The sequence below is a fragment of the Hippichthys cyanospilos genome, chromosome 14, assembly GCF_059441005.1.
Source record: "Hippichthys cyanospilos isolate Australia breed blue-spotted pipefish chromosome 14, RoL_Hcya_1.0, whole genome shotgun sequence".
NCBI lineage: Eukaryota > Metazoa > Chordata > Actinopteri > Syngnathiformes > Syngnathidae > Hippichthys > Hippichthys cyanospilos.
The window spans coordinates 9,635,089-9,650,237 of NC_142382.1; the positions used below are offsets into that span (position 1 = coordinate 9,635,089).

At 40.2% G+C, this 15,149-nt stretch overlaps 1 protein-coding gene across 1 annotated transcript; it reads right to left on the reverse strand.

Annotated features, from left to right (window-relative positions):
* Positions 1-8,733: 8,733 nt before the first annotated feature.
* On the reverse strand, positions 8,734-11,283 carry htr1b (5-hydroxytryptamine (serotonin) receptor 1B). Its single transcript, XM_088433967.1, has one exon. The coding sequence runs from the start codon at positions 11,012-11,014 to the stop codon at positions 9,860-9,862; it is 1,155 nt and encodes a 384-aa protein (XP_088290093.1). The 5' UTR covers positions 11,015-11,283; the 3' UTR covers positions 8,734-9,859.
* Positions 11,284-15,149: the final 3,866 nt, after the last annotated feature.

A 15,149-nucleotide genomic window follows, 5' to 3' on the forward strand; every position in this document is an offset into this window, starting at 1 on the left:
GAAGGGTAAGAGGCAGAAGTTTCTCAAAAGTAATTTTCCCAAAAAAGAATGCAAGGTATGAAAGTTTAAAAACTAAAAAGATTGGTTCAAAGCAATAAAACAAGGAGAATCACAAATCATGCCCACCAGGGAACTTGAAAACTGACGGGAGCCAACCAAAAGCCAACAACAACAATAAGCAGAAGCAAGGACTATGCAAAGACAAAATCCACACTCATGACTTTAAAAAAAGTTATTTAAAAATGCCCACTCATTTAAAATAAAGTGGATACGCAATGCAACATATGTTCAAAGCAAAAGGAAAGATGAGATTCTACACAAGCAGAAATAAAATTATGAAAGACCTTTCAATTATGTAGTAAAGAATAAAAAATTCCAAAACATCATCAGTAAACCTTCACGAACATAATTAATATCTGTATCGTTTTTATTTTTCATTAAGTGAATTTTTTGCAGGTAAAATCCACAAGCGAGAGACTTACGTCAGCAGTACTTGCTGTCGCATGATGATGTCATCTTGGAAAACAAGTTGAACCAGTTCAAAAGGAAGCTTTTCACAGCTCCTTGATCCGATGTTGTATTCCAACAAATGTTAAGCAAAATTGACATAAATTCTCCAAGATTTGACTTACCTGAGAGGCTCAAGGGAACTAACCACAAGCAAACTAATGAGACAACAAGGAACACCTGAACAAGGCACGATTGGTTGAGGGAGCTGATTGGGGGACACAAGAAAGTAGGGTTGATGACAACAGGTGGTCACAAAAACTTAACGATTACCAAGGGACGGAGGGAAAACATGACAAATCTAAAGCCAATCAAAACCACACACTGTACTTTACATACATAACCAATTCGAAGAGAGGAAACATTTAGAGTTGAGCCCATCATGTGCTCAAGATCATCAAGGTAAGAGAATTCAAGCTGTCAAAATTAATTGATTAATCAGCAAGTAATCGATTGTCAATCGACTATTTTAATGAGCAAGTCATCATTTAGAGCTATTTTCTAACTTAAAACTGTCCTACTCTTTACATTAATTCCTCTCTGATTTCTGTAGTCTTTCATGAAAGCAGACTGATTATCTTTTATGTTTAATAAAAACAAGACATTAGTAAGCATTTGCTTGTACTTTGGAAAAAAAATGATTGAAACAGTAATAGAACCAGATTCAAAAAGTTTGGTGAGTGAAACCTCCATGCTGCTCATGTTGTATTGCTTATGTGCTAGTAAATTGCTTTGTACTTAATAAACATTAATATACAATAATTGGGAGAACAATGTTTTTGCAATACAAAATGCAAAGTGAAATCATATCGGTTCATTCAATGAAAATAATCGATGCAATCATTGATTGTTAAAATACTCGTAGCGACAGCTCTAATGTAAATGATCGTCCGTGCAATGTGATTGGCTGGCAACCAGTCCAAGACATATCCACCCTTCGCACAAAGTCATTTGAGATAAGCTCCAGCTCACTCTTGATCCGAATAAATGAAAACGCTAGCCTCGGGTTAAAACCTCATAAGTCTGAATGTCAAGCCTGAAGTGGGTGAATGTCATATTTTCATCCAAAAAAAAAAAAACCAACTATATCATTTGTTATTGACCAAAATGTTAGAAATTTATGGCTTGCATCTTTTCATGATGCAAAGCTAACTGCTGAACAAATTTGCCATTTTTGGTCTCCTGAGGCTTCCACCCAGTGCCAGTCAACTGAAAAGTACTCTAGAAGATTGGTGGATGAATAATTTGTAACAATTTGACCCAGGAGTAGATGAATTCTCGTTACACTATATCCAAAGGGAAAATTCAAGTCATTTGACCTCGAGCTTCCATTGTGCGTAGATAGCTGTTTATATCCTAATCTGTGCATTCTAACCAGGTACTTTGCCATCGCACGTCCAACTTTCCACGATTACTTTGTCACATAAAAGAACTTGATCATATTTGATGCTATTAGCAGCCTTTTCATGACTCATTCGCTCTGCGCGCATTCATCAAATGGTTTTCCCCCCTATTCGCCGAGTCTTGATTGCTTTGTCGTACTGTGAGGACATTGTGTTTTACCGTAACCATGACAACTAGTTTCAAGAAGCTAAGCAGACACGAAGCAAACCTTGAAAATGTAACAATGACAGAATGTGCAAAGAAAGAATGTTACGTGAGGATTCGGAGGAGGAAACGACGTATTTTTCAATCAAAGAAAGCAGCGATAGACATAGTTGAACATTGTTGACGCCGAGTAAATACACTACGTTGTAGGTACACCCCCTGCAGCTGTTCCAAATACCAAACCTGTGTCAAAGCATCCGATATCAGCGGGACGTCTGCGGGCAGCACGGAAAATGTGCGTCGACAAGGAGCCGGAGGCGCGGGGGCCGAGGAGGAGCTCGCCGAATTAGGCCCGCGTCAGGCAAATTTCATGCTAATAGTACTTGTGACATTTGGTGCTGTTATTGCATGTGAAATTGAGAAATTACAAACACGCTCGTGGAGTTTCCGTCTCAATGCACTTTCTCATGCTTAATATCGAAAGGTTAATAGACAATATGTAAATGGAGCCTCAAGGTGCGGGGAAAGCCCTCATTGGTATTCCTGCAGGCTCTCTTCCAGGTCCAAGTCCACCTGTGTGATGTTTTGTTTTGATCTTTCTCCAAAGACGCCATCGCAAGCGCATATCGCACATACCAAGAACTCGTCCTTAAAGTTACAGCCGGCGCATGTGGGCAACGCTGAGCCACTCCCCAGTCTTCCGCACTCTTCTCCCCTTGTTTTAACTTCTCAAATCGAAATCTATTCTGCATTTTGTGAGAAAGGGCAAAGCAGACCTTTGTTCTTGACGCGCTGTCCTCCGTGTTGCGGGGAGTCGACACTCTGCATTTTAAAGCGATTTAGGATGAAACTGAGATCTTGACCCCCGAGTGGAGCTGCGTTCAATGGGAGAAATGAACAAGACAGCTCATTGTTTCTTTGGTCTCTAATATTTTTTTCCTGCTCCCTGAAGGTCCCGCTGAACCAACAAAGCTTAGGTTTACTCAAAGGACAAAGTCAGGCTCCAGCAATATGATGTTCATCAAACATATTCAAATTCATGTTAAATATAGTTGTCAACAAACTGAATGCAATTCCATTAGAATTTTAAAAAACCTCCTAAATCAGATTTTGGGGGCTGTCATGTTTTATCAATATTTTCTCAAATTTTTTGGCCTTCTATGGCCCCCCCAAAAAAGTCTTGATTCTCGACTTACAATTTTAATCAACGTTAATCTATGTAATAAATACAATTAAAGATTTGATTTTAAAAATGAGTGCAGTGTAAAATGTTAAGGCTGTAATAATTTATACTCATTTTAAATCAAAGAAAGAATGTGCAACTTTTGCAGCATAATATTCAGTATTGTTTTATATTTCAACATCAAAACGGTGAATTTCCTCAAAAACTGAATAAATATTGCTTCTTAGTGGTTATCTGTGGCTGTGAAGTTTTCTCCCTACCCTGTAAAATTTGTGTTTTCACCAAATGGTACTCTCCTATTGGCCAGTATCCATTTTTAGACTGTCCATAAACTTGCTTAAAGGCCTCAATTAGTTAGTTTGTAATTATTGTAAACATGTCTTGTAAAACAGTCATTCATTTTGCCACTTGTGAAAACCCTTATGTGCTTTAGCTAGTAAAATGATGAATCTATTCAATTATTTTGAGTTATTGCACATCACTAATTTATACCACACCACATGCGTGGCTGTGAATCTTATAACTGATTGACCAAAGTTAAGTCGTGAAAGTGGCTCACTCTTTTGGAAAATGAAATGCGAATGAATGAATTCGCTATTTTTGGAATCTCCTTCAGTGGCCGCCAAGGGGCTAGTAACAGAAATGAGGCAAACAAAAGAAATAAAATGAAAAAAACTGCAAACAAAAAATTGAAACACATGAATAAATGCAACAATAACAAAGATGCAATCATATAAACAAAATGGAAGACAATTTACAGCAAAAGAAAAGCAAAAGAAACAGTGAGATTAAAACAGCTGCAAAAAAAAACATAAACAAGGAAAAAACACTGCACACAAACTCCAAAATAAACGAAATGTTGAGAAATGAAACAAAATGAAGAGTTGTGCCGGTTAGAGCAAGTTTTCTCGTCGGCCACCGTAATCTCTGATGATTTTGGAGACACAAAGATTCTTCTGCCTGATAGCAGCAATATACAGTATCTTCAAATTAAAACACAAAATCTGGTAGTCTATGGAAATCTTGAAATACAATACATCTTGAAGGAATAATATTGAATTATGGTTTTTTTTTTTTTCAAAAAGGAAAAATAATATGACTAGAGCAGTGTGATCAATGTAGCCAAGCAGAATCATCTCCTTCCTCTCAAGGTGGCCATTATGGCTCTTGGCCACTATGCCACACATATTCGAGGAAGTAATTTTGTGGCATGGTGCCTTTAGGCATGTGAGCAGCCGTTAACTGTGATACATTTCATCTATGAGCCGCTTGCGGTGCAGTGTGGGCGTATCCACAAGCAGAAACAGAGCAGCGGCCTGTCAAGTGGGTCAATGAAGCTGTGAGATTTTTTTTTTTTTTATTATTACTGTGATCCTTCACAGGAAGCCACATATAGCATGTCGAATTGTATGATTGGAACATGCAGGGGAACATATATTGACTTCATGGGCGACAAGTGGCTCTAACGTGAGGTGCCAGGGGCCCTTTAAAAGCACCTTTGGAGCATGCGAGAGCATTGAAGCGTGCAGAGCATACACATGATTATTAATAAGATGAAGTGTGCATTGTAGGTGTCATCCATCTTGCATGTTTGCCACACACTGACTAGAAGAGGAGAAAAGAGAGAGAGATTTTGGCTCCTGACAATACAGATTGATCTCAATTATTCTTTATTCATGATTCATTTCCCCAGCAAAAGAGTTTAAGCGTGCAAAGGAGTTGATCAATCAGGAGAAAATGTGCGAGAGTTTGAATGCGGGGCAATTAAATAAAGATATTGATGAGATAAAGTTAGTTGGACAGCCCTAAACGGTTCAATCTTTTTAGCTTCTTGGTCCGCTTAATAGATAACCTGTTGACTTCTTCCACCACACGTCAAGGTCGATTGTTCTCACCTTGGTGGGGCAATTCATTTATAGCAGACGGGCCCGCGTGTTTCCAATTTCTTCTGATGAATGCCACCAGGCCTTGCCGCTGCCACCGTCGGGTAAAACGATAAAGCTGTTAACCAAAACTGCACTGAGCGTGGACATGGTTTATGGCTCCATTATTCACGTGTTGTGCGCCACTGGCCGTTAACATCGGCGGCGTCCTTCACTCCATGCAAAGCAGCGTGGCAGTGCACTGCGCTAATAGGATGAACACACTGTAATTAATGTGTTTATTCTACAGATACAATCATCCCGTGTCAACAGAGGACTTGTTTGCAAGGGATGCAGATGATGGCGGACAAGCCAAAAGAGGAATTCTATGGATATAGTATGATTGTTAAACAAAAGCCATTGAATATGGATGTGCTACGTGACGGACATTTTCAATGGGAGACTGCACTCCATTGCACAGGATCCCGCTGTTACTTTCAAAGCTTGGTCTCATACATACATACTATATTGCCGTAATTTTAAAGCTTCTAAAGAGGACGCATTATGGAAAATTGACTTTTTAATTGTAAGCAAATAGCTTTGTCTCGTGAGAGCCTGCCCACCCATCAAGTGTGAAATTAAAAAACAAGCATATTGTCAGTGTGCCTATTTCTGAAAAATGTGTCGGTGCATTTTTAGTTTTGCTGATTGCGACGAAACAATTCAGCGTTTTACAGAATACCGCGCCAATATCAAGTTTGCCCTATAATGACTTAGCAGCTTGGCTGCTTTTAGACCTGCCATTTTCACAGAAGCGCAATCAAAGCCATTAGCTAATTGTCAGTGATAAAGACAGTTGATTTGAATAGTCAAAAAGTGTACTCTTGTAAAAGTACAGAACTGTTCATTTATAATATGACTACAGTAAAAGTACAATGCAGTTCTCAAAATAATTACTGGAGAAGCACAGTCAAAGCCATTAGCTAATAGAATGACTCCCTATCTCATGTTGAGTACAGTAGCCAAATATACTCAAGTAAGAATACTGTACTGTTACTTTACAATAATATGACTCCATTCAAAGTATTTGGTAGGCCTCAAAATGAGTACTTAAATAAGAGTAAACATACACAGAAGCACTATCAGTTTAATTAGCTAAGAGCAATATATGTGATAAAAACAGCCGAACTGAGTAGTCAAAAATTGTAATCAAGTAAAAGTACCGTACTGTCACTTTAGAATATGACTCCATTGATGATACAACATAATCCTTGAAATATGAATAATAACTTGAATAAATATTCACAGAAGCACAAAGCCATGAGCTTGCCACCCAGCAGTGCCACTTTAACACTAAACATTGTTATACGTTTTACATTTCATTTGGCGTTCAGGTGTGGGGTAGTAGTGATGATTGCCATGCATTAAGGTGCCCTGCAAGAATGTGCTGGAGGCCTCCGTAAGGCACAACCCCTCTGAACTGACTACCCAATTTTAATACATTCATTCATCATGCACATAAACTTTTTATAGGGTACTCACAGGGAGATTCCTGAAGGTCATATCTGCCGATCTGGGACTTGATAAGTGTGACCGGATGGAAAGTACACTAATTACACGGGTGGCGGCTCTCCTCATTGGCTGAGAGTTGGCTTGCCTTGAGTTTCCACCAGCCCATTGGAGTGTGAATGACCGCTTTGGCGCCACCAGATGGGGGCGGGATTCCATGATCCTGGCAGATCCTTGGTGAAGTGGGATCTTGGTAACTCCTTGGCTTCTGTATTCTGGCGCTGCTGAAGGTGCTGCATGATCTTAGTCGCATACATCAGCAAACCCGCTCATTTGACCAGATAGTTGCATTCACGTACTGTGCATGACTTGCTGAGCTTTATTATTTTATTTTGCCAATTTCAGCACTAATAACTTAATATTTTGTCTACAATTAATTTGACAACTAATTTATTTTTAAGGTACAATTCATATCTTCAGAAACACGATGCTCAGGGAATGACCAATCACATCTCAGAATGAGAACGTCACATGATCAAACCCTGAAAATAAGTGAGCCGTGATTGGTCATTATCCAAGTCTTGAGCAAGTGAAAAAAAAAAACGTTTTTAAAGAATATTATTTGTACATGAAGAATAACTTCACATTAATCATAGAAAAATATTACTGTATTTTATGGAATATTGGGGCCACTGAATTTTCAGGAGGAATGACAATGAGCAGATCAATTTTAAAATAATTTCTTACTTAAGGTGCATTATTTTTCTGCAACATTATACAGAATTGAATAGAATTTAATTGAATTAAATAGGATGCTTTAATTGCCATTGTACAGGTGTACAATGAAATGAATAGTCCATTTTAATTATACCATATGTTTATTTGATACAGTTAGCATTATCATGCTAGTTTCAGACAGGGCAGGAAATATTGGGTGGATAGCTTCCTTTTTTTTTTTTTTCGGTCATGCACCTACACACACGTTCCTTTGAACAGAAAAAAGCAGGGGATCATCCAACAGGCAAAAAAAAAATCATATTCAAGGTCACCCATCAGTTTGAGTTGGTTGTGCTGTTACTTTGGCTAATGCTTGATGCTATTTTGCTTGACGATACATCAGCTGTAAATTAGTCAATGCACACACTATCGTCCCGGCAGCTATTGGAACCTTGCTTTGTTGTTTACCTCACGCCGATCCCGCATTGTAAACACTGTAAATAAGCCACCATCAAAGCTCAGCTTGCCCGGACTCTGAGTCAACCGCAGCACAAAAACAAACACAACAATAGACGCGAATGAGAACAAGATTTCAAGCATACTGCAAAAAGAAAGCAATTTAAATTAAAGGTGGCAACTTCCCTGTGTAGAGTTTGCATGTTCTCCCCTAGCCTACGTGGGTTCTCTCCGGGCACTCCCACTTCCTCCCACTTTCCAAAAACCTGCACGGCAAGTTTATTGGATGCTTTAAATTGTCCTTAGATGTGATTGTATGCGTAAAAGGTTGTTTGTCTCTGTGTGCCCAGCAATTGGCTGGCAACCAGCTCAGGGTGTCCACTACCTACTGCTCATAAGACAACTGGGATAGGCACCAGCAAGCCTGATGAGGAAAAGCGGCAACAGGAAATGGATGTATGGTGACAAACTCAAAAGCAAATATTCATCTATACATAAGGTGCATTGTAGATTTTTGAGAAATTGAAAAGGATTTTAAGTGCGCTTTTTGGACCGAAAAATTGTTACTGCTAAGAATGGCAAAATAAATGTAGCAATCCCTTAAGTAAACTCAAACATTCACATACATGTTTCTCAAGTGGGGTTCTTGCAGGCTGAAACGCAGACACTAGAACTTACTTATATGTTTACATACATAAACCGCTAATAAAACCTGTTGCTGATGTAAGCTACCATTACAGGTTCTTGTTGTTTCTGCAATGTACTGGACTACAAAGCTGTGAAAACCACAAGCTGAGTGGATCTGCAGTTTAATGTACTGAGAGGCTGTCACATGGGAACTTGCCCCATTAATCATCACAATGCATTATACTGTCAATATAAATAAAGTAAAATGCATTCTGTCTCAGACAAGAGGTGCGCCCCCACAATAGACTGAACAGGCTGTAGAAATACTTGAAATACTCATCTTTATTGCACAGCATCTCTGAGAGGAAAGAGATGAATCCTTGCGTGTGTTTGTGGAGGTCAAACATCACATTGCAGACACACACTATAGCAGCCCACACAGCTTATCTGTGTGACATTTGAAAACATAACAAGCATGATATCAAAAGTGATCTGAAAATACGCACACATACACATCTGATTCACAACTGTGCAAAGCTTGAGACAGGTTTACCATGAGGATACACCGCACTATTGACTACCAGGGATGGAGAACCTCCTTACCATTGGGCAATGTCAATGAAGATATAAAGTGTGATGCAACAATGTTTAGGGGCCGGATGTATTAATGTTTTTCATCGCAGTTCCTCTGAGGTTTTATTTGTTTTGTAGAGTCACACAGATTGGATGGAAAGCCGCTGGGGGCCACGTACGGCCCACGAGTCATAGGTTCCCCACCCCTGATTTAATGAGATCCATATACAACAGGGATACTGACAATTCTGCCTTTTTTATCATAAGCAAACTTCCTTTTCAATTAAAATGTGTATCAATTGAAACTGTGGTTGTGTTTCTGATATTTGGACTATTTTGTGTCAAAAAATGGGTAACTGAGTGTGAGAGCACATATCTGTATGATGAAGTGCAGCCCATGACTGCATTCCTCTAATAAATAAATACAATTATTATTACTCATAAAATGGACATAGAATTTCCCATTAATGTATTAAAAATGCAAAAATATAATAAAATAAAATAAAAATTAAATAATATGTTATGGAAAAAATACATTAAATATAAGTCATCTTTATAATCCTTAAGGCAGTTTTTTTTTTTAAACAAATGTAAGATTGTGCACTTTTTTGGCCTTTTTGGTGTATTTTTATGCATGACAACAACAATCACCCTGCAATGATGTTCAAAGACCTTTTGTTATTTTAATAAATATAAATTTCCCCTGTACGTTACTCCATGAATGTCATCAATATAACAAAGTATTTCCTCTTATAGGCATCTCTTTTTCCGCACCTCCTCCTCTCCGCACGCCATGGCTTTGAACTGTATTTATGGCATCTGCTTATTCACATTCGCAATCATGAAAAAAAAAAAAAAAAAAAAAGAATTGAAAGGATCACCCTATGCAGCATCTGAAGCGCACCAGTTTGTGGAAAGCTTTCTTGAAGTCCTCGTTGGACATGGTGTAAATGATGGGGTTGATGAGCGAATTCAGGTAGCCCAGCCAGGTGAAGAAGTCAAAGAGCTCGGGAATGACGCAGGCGTCGCATGCGGCCACCACCAGCGTGTAAATGAAGAAGGGCAGCCAGCACACGATGTAGGCGCCCAGAATAATGCCCAACGTCTTGGTGGCCTTCCTCTCCCTGGCCGCCGAGATGCGCTTCTTCTCCAGAGCGGCGTCCGACAGAGTCACCTTCACCTGGTTGTCGCTGGTGGACGAGTTGGTGTCGCTGGACGGCGCGTCGTGTCTGCCGCCTTGCAAGGGGCTGGTGGAGGCGTTGGAGCCCGGGGAGCCCGTGACCTGCAGGTACGCGGAAGTCAGCCGCTTGCCCGCCGCCTTCTTCTTCTTCTTGGGGGACTGCTTGAGGATGCGTTTGCGCGCCTCCACGTAGATGCGCCCGTAGAGGACGATGAGCAGCAGGGTGGGGATATAAAAGGCGCCGAAGGTGGAGTAGATGGTGTAAAAGATGTGGTCCGTGTTGACGCTGCAGCTGGTCAACTCGTCTGCCTTGACCTGCCTCCAGAAGAGCGGCGGCAGGGAGATGGAGATAGCGATCACCCAGGCGGTGGCCACCATGCCGGCCGCGCGCCCCGGCGTGCGCTTTTTGGAGTACTCCACCGCGTCCGTGATGGCCCAGTAGCGGTCCAGTGCGATGACGCACAGGTGCAGGATGGACGCCGTGCAGCAGGTGATGTCCGACGACAGCCACACGTCGCAAACCACCTGGCCTAGCGTCCACTCGTGGATGACCGTGTAGAGGACGCACACGGGCATGACGAGGATGGACACCAGCAGGTCGGTGACGGCCAGCGAGGCGATGAGGAAGTTGGCGGGCGTCTGCAGCTTCTTGGACTGCGAGATGGTGGCGATGACGAAGGCGTTGGACAGGCTGGTGGCCAAAGTGATGGCGGAGAGGAGCGACGCCAGGCCGATCTGGTAGGCGAGGCTGCTGTGCGCGCTCCAGCCCGCCTCGGACGCGTCCTCGGGCTGGCTGATGTTGGAGGCGTTCGCCGGCAGCTGGCTGGGCTCCGCTTGACCGGCGCCCTCCATCACTTCTCGAGTCACTCTTGGCTCATAATCTGTCCGCCGTCTCACACTTGAAATGCGAAGAAAGTCGCCTCCTTGACGCCATGCCCCGGATCGCGCTTCCTTTCACTTGTAATCCACTCCCTGCGGGGCTAGAAGTTGGCCACGCTTCATCGTAGCGCGCGGTGATGATGTGCAGTCGCTCCCACTTGTCAGAGGAATAATCCGCATGGAAGGTGAAAAGTTGTCCGGGCGTGCACCTCCTTGGACCCCCGCGGAGGGTGACTGACGAGGCGAACCTCAAAGTGCTGCTTTTTATACAGTCTGTGACATCAACTGATGTCTCCATGAGGGGCCCGACTGTTTGCTGGGTCATAGTGCCCGTGGATCATTTGTCATTTTGGGATGCCCATCACGCTAGAAACTTCTAAAATGATTATGGATTATTTGAAACCTTTCAAATGTCCACAGTAATGACAAGATAACTGTTGAGATGGTTTAAATTGATTTGGAGCCCGCGATGTTGATGTTCTTTTCATTCGTTTGACGACGTGGTTGACATTCTTTTTTCAATGATGAAAGTATCTTTTAATTTAATAAAAACAACTACAACAACTTCGAACAATGTGTTGTGCCATCCATGTCTGACTTAATTAACTTTGGAACTATATTTGTGGTGGTATCTCTTGGCATACACCATAAGATAGATCTTGTAACATAATTTGTTTTATTTCTGGCATGTCTTTCAGAAAATGCAGCACTAACAAAATTAAAGCATGCAGCAAGAGTAAGGCAATAGCTACGATTTTGGTCTGAATCGATAAAAAGTAAATAGTGGTGCCAGTACCGCTAATACATAACAAGCACTTATGGGTTCATAAAATATGGTAGTGTATTTTAAATTGTTTGTCTTTGCAATAACATGTTTTATTTTGAAATATAACTCCCTCGTTGAGTTCTTAATCATGGCATGATTATTAAAGTTCTACAATTAGCGTGAGTTAAAAAGCAAAACAAAACAAACAAAGGAATATGGGGACACAGACGTGGAGATTGGAATCAAAGCAAGGCTCAAACCTAAAACTGGAATTAAAAATGTGCAAAAATCTATCAACTTTATTCCAAAATACTATTTGTATTCATACTGAACTTGTATGAATATTGAAAACACAAGCCATTGTAGTTATTACATGGTGAGTCGGCAAGTGTAGTCACATGCAAATGCACAAAAGGGTTTGTGAGAGAAACCCAAGACAAACAAATCAGAAATGTGAACTACCTAACTCTTTGGCACCAATACAAAACCAAAATTGACTTTAGTATAAATTCTATCAATAATTGAATCAATTTGTAAAGTGCTACATCAATACAACTTGATTTTTATGTTTATTATGTACGTACTTTTCAACATATATTTTCACATGACCCCTGCTATTTGGGGTTCTATTTGGGTCCAGGCCAGTGTGCCAAGCAAAAATCAACATATAATTAACACAACTTGTTTTTTTTAGAGATACAGTAGAGCATGATTTTACCTGTCCAGCTCACTTGAGGATAGATTTTCCTCCATACAGCCCCTGAGTCAAAATGACACCCCTGACTGAAAACTCCCCCTTCACTTGCCACTTCAACTGAAAAAAAAAAAAAACACTTAATAACATAAGTATGTATGGGATCCTATCATAAAGCATGTCTTTCGTCTCCTCGTAGCCTTGAACCACCTTGCTTCACCTTTCCCACACATGCGTGGAGAATTTAGTAGCTGGTGCTCACACATTTGAGTTCGGCTGCTTTTGGCACCTAAACGGCTAAAGCTGATATTAGTAATGGCTCACTGACACCGGGCTGTGAAGATGCCGCTGTCAGGTGGGGGCTTGGCTGGAAATGATACTGTTTGTAAGGAAAGCATCCATGTGGCAAATACAGGACATTGTGCAGTATATACTCAGTCGAAAAAAAAGTTAAGAATCTCTGCACAAGAGCTGTATTAAAAAGGCTGCATTTAAAATCATGATAATGCTAATGTTTGAAATGATGTTTTCCGTTGCTTTTGTTTGCCTCGCATTACTATGAGAGGTGTGGTCATTCAACTGTGCAGGTGTACCTAATGAAGTTTTTGGCGAGTGTAAAATCACATACTGTATATTTACGGATCTTTTTTTCTGTCACTAAAAAGGATGTTAAATTATTTAGCCACTTTTGGCATTAAAAGTTCATGTTTTGTCTACCGCCAATTTGAAAACAAATGATTTTTCACGTTCAAATCAATACATTCAACCATGATTGGTTGGTTCCCAAGCGCCTCAGAGTACGTTATGTCATTTTCAGTCAACAGCAGGTGGCAGCAAGTTTAGTTTCCCATTAAATCATTCACATCAAAACACTTGAAAATGTTGTTTTGGATGTTGAAACTAAAACTATAATCATAAATATGTAATTTAATTAACATGCATTTAATTCCATTTTAGGGATATGGGCTTGATTTTCAGCTGATCAGAATAGAGGGAAAAAGAGATGTAATGAGAATTTTAATTTTATTGTGAAAACTTTTTTTTATTATTAAGGGCTTGAAGAGTGCACAAACAGAAAACATTGCCAAAAGAAAAAAAAATAATAATAATATATGCAACATGGCAAACTAGCTGGAAAAAAGTGAAAGTAAACATGCCAATGTGGGAACCTTTAAATGTTTTAGGCTATTTGGGTTGGTTCAACAAATGAGCTGCGTTCATATTAGCAACTGATACAATTAATATTGTGAATTTAAAGGGTTTAGGGGAGTTTTTTGGGGGGGTATATATTATAATGAATTGTAACACATATTACTGTCATTTGTACGTAAAATATTACTATTTTTTGTGTATGATGCCTTACACAACCACGTTAAAGCAAAAAGTAATACATTACAGTTGTTAAAATACTTCTGTACCTCTAAATTCTGAACTGTGAGCTAACCGCTTTGCCACCAAACCGCCTGCATACGAACACTGATATGTAAATCTGCCCCAATTGTAGTCTATACTGTCTCTAGGTTATGATAAACAACTGTAGCTGTTTCATGACATTCCTTTATAACTACTTTGTCATTATTATCCTTACCATTATTCACCTTTGCTACTTGGCCGGGGTGAATCATATGATTGTACGAAATGCTTCAAGTGACCATGTCTGGTTCTTTGTCTTACAAAAAGGCCATTACGAAGAGACTGTGAAAAGTCAGAGCTGCCATCAGCAGACAGATGGCCGAGAATGAAATATATGGTAATGGAAGTGGGTTGGAAATAGGTGCCCGTGTAGAATGATGACAAGGGAAGATGGCGATGTTTGCATGTCAATGAGAATATAAGCATCCCAGACAGAAACGGTGAAAGCTGGGGATTTGGTTGCAAAAGATCATTTGCATTGAGTACCTATGAACGAGCTCCCTTCTGCGTTATTATGTTACGAAATAGTCAGTGCACCCTCCTGTGAGTTTACGATTGTAGTCCTGAACCTTCCGCCTATTGCAAAGGCGCACACATTAATATAGCATCTACTTTCTCTGTCCTCACACCTTTATTCCTACACCCAAAAACATGCGATGTCCCACTGCGTCATGCCCGATTGCAATCATCTTGGCCTAAATCAATTTCTTTTCATGAAAAACGCAGACTTAACACAAAAGGCTCTCAGCGTGACACTTCATTCGCATTCAAACATGCCTTTATACACTGTATCTTTCCATCTTTTTTTACGGTACCGCTCATTGGGTGTGAGACAGTTCAGCACCAGCAGTAACATTTTCTAAGACAGCGCGCGCCTCTCTGTGTAATCTCACCTCATCTCTGGGCGCATTTGGGCAAAGCGCAGTCGCAGACTATATATCCTATCTATCCTATCTCCCGCTGACTCTGAAAGGCCTATTTTTAGTCCTGTAAACCTTCAGAATACTTTGAGATTTTTCTGAACAATATGACTTTACAGTTACCAATCACTGGCTTCTCTTCCGCGATTCAAAGCTTGACATATGGACAAAATGTATTGAGACATGTAAAGCTGCTATGGCCTACAGGAGTGATACTCAATTTATTTTTGTACCTCTCCCTCACCGTGGTGACTATATATAAGATTATTATCTATAAAATTCATTAGCATACCTAAAAATTGAAGTATAGCTAAA

What these genes read in the sequence shown, in the direction of transcription:
- htr1b (XM_088433967.1), bottom strand. Translation starts at nt 11,014, where the DNA reads ATGGAGGGCGCCGGTCAAGCGGAGCCCAGCCAGCTGCCGGCGAACGCC.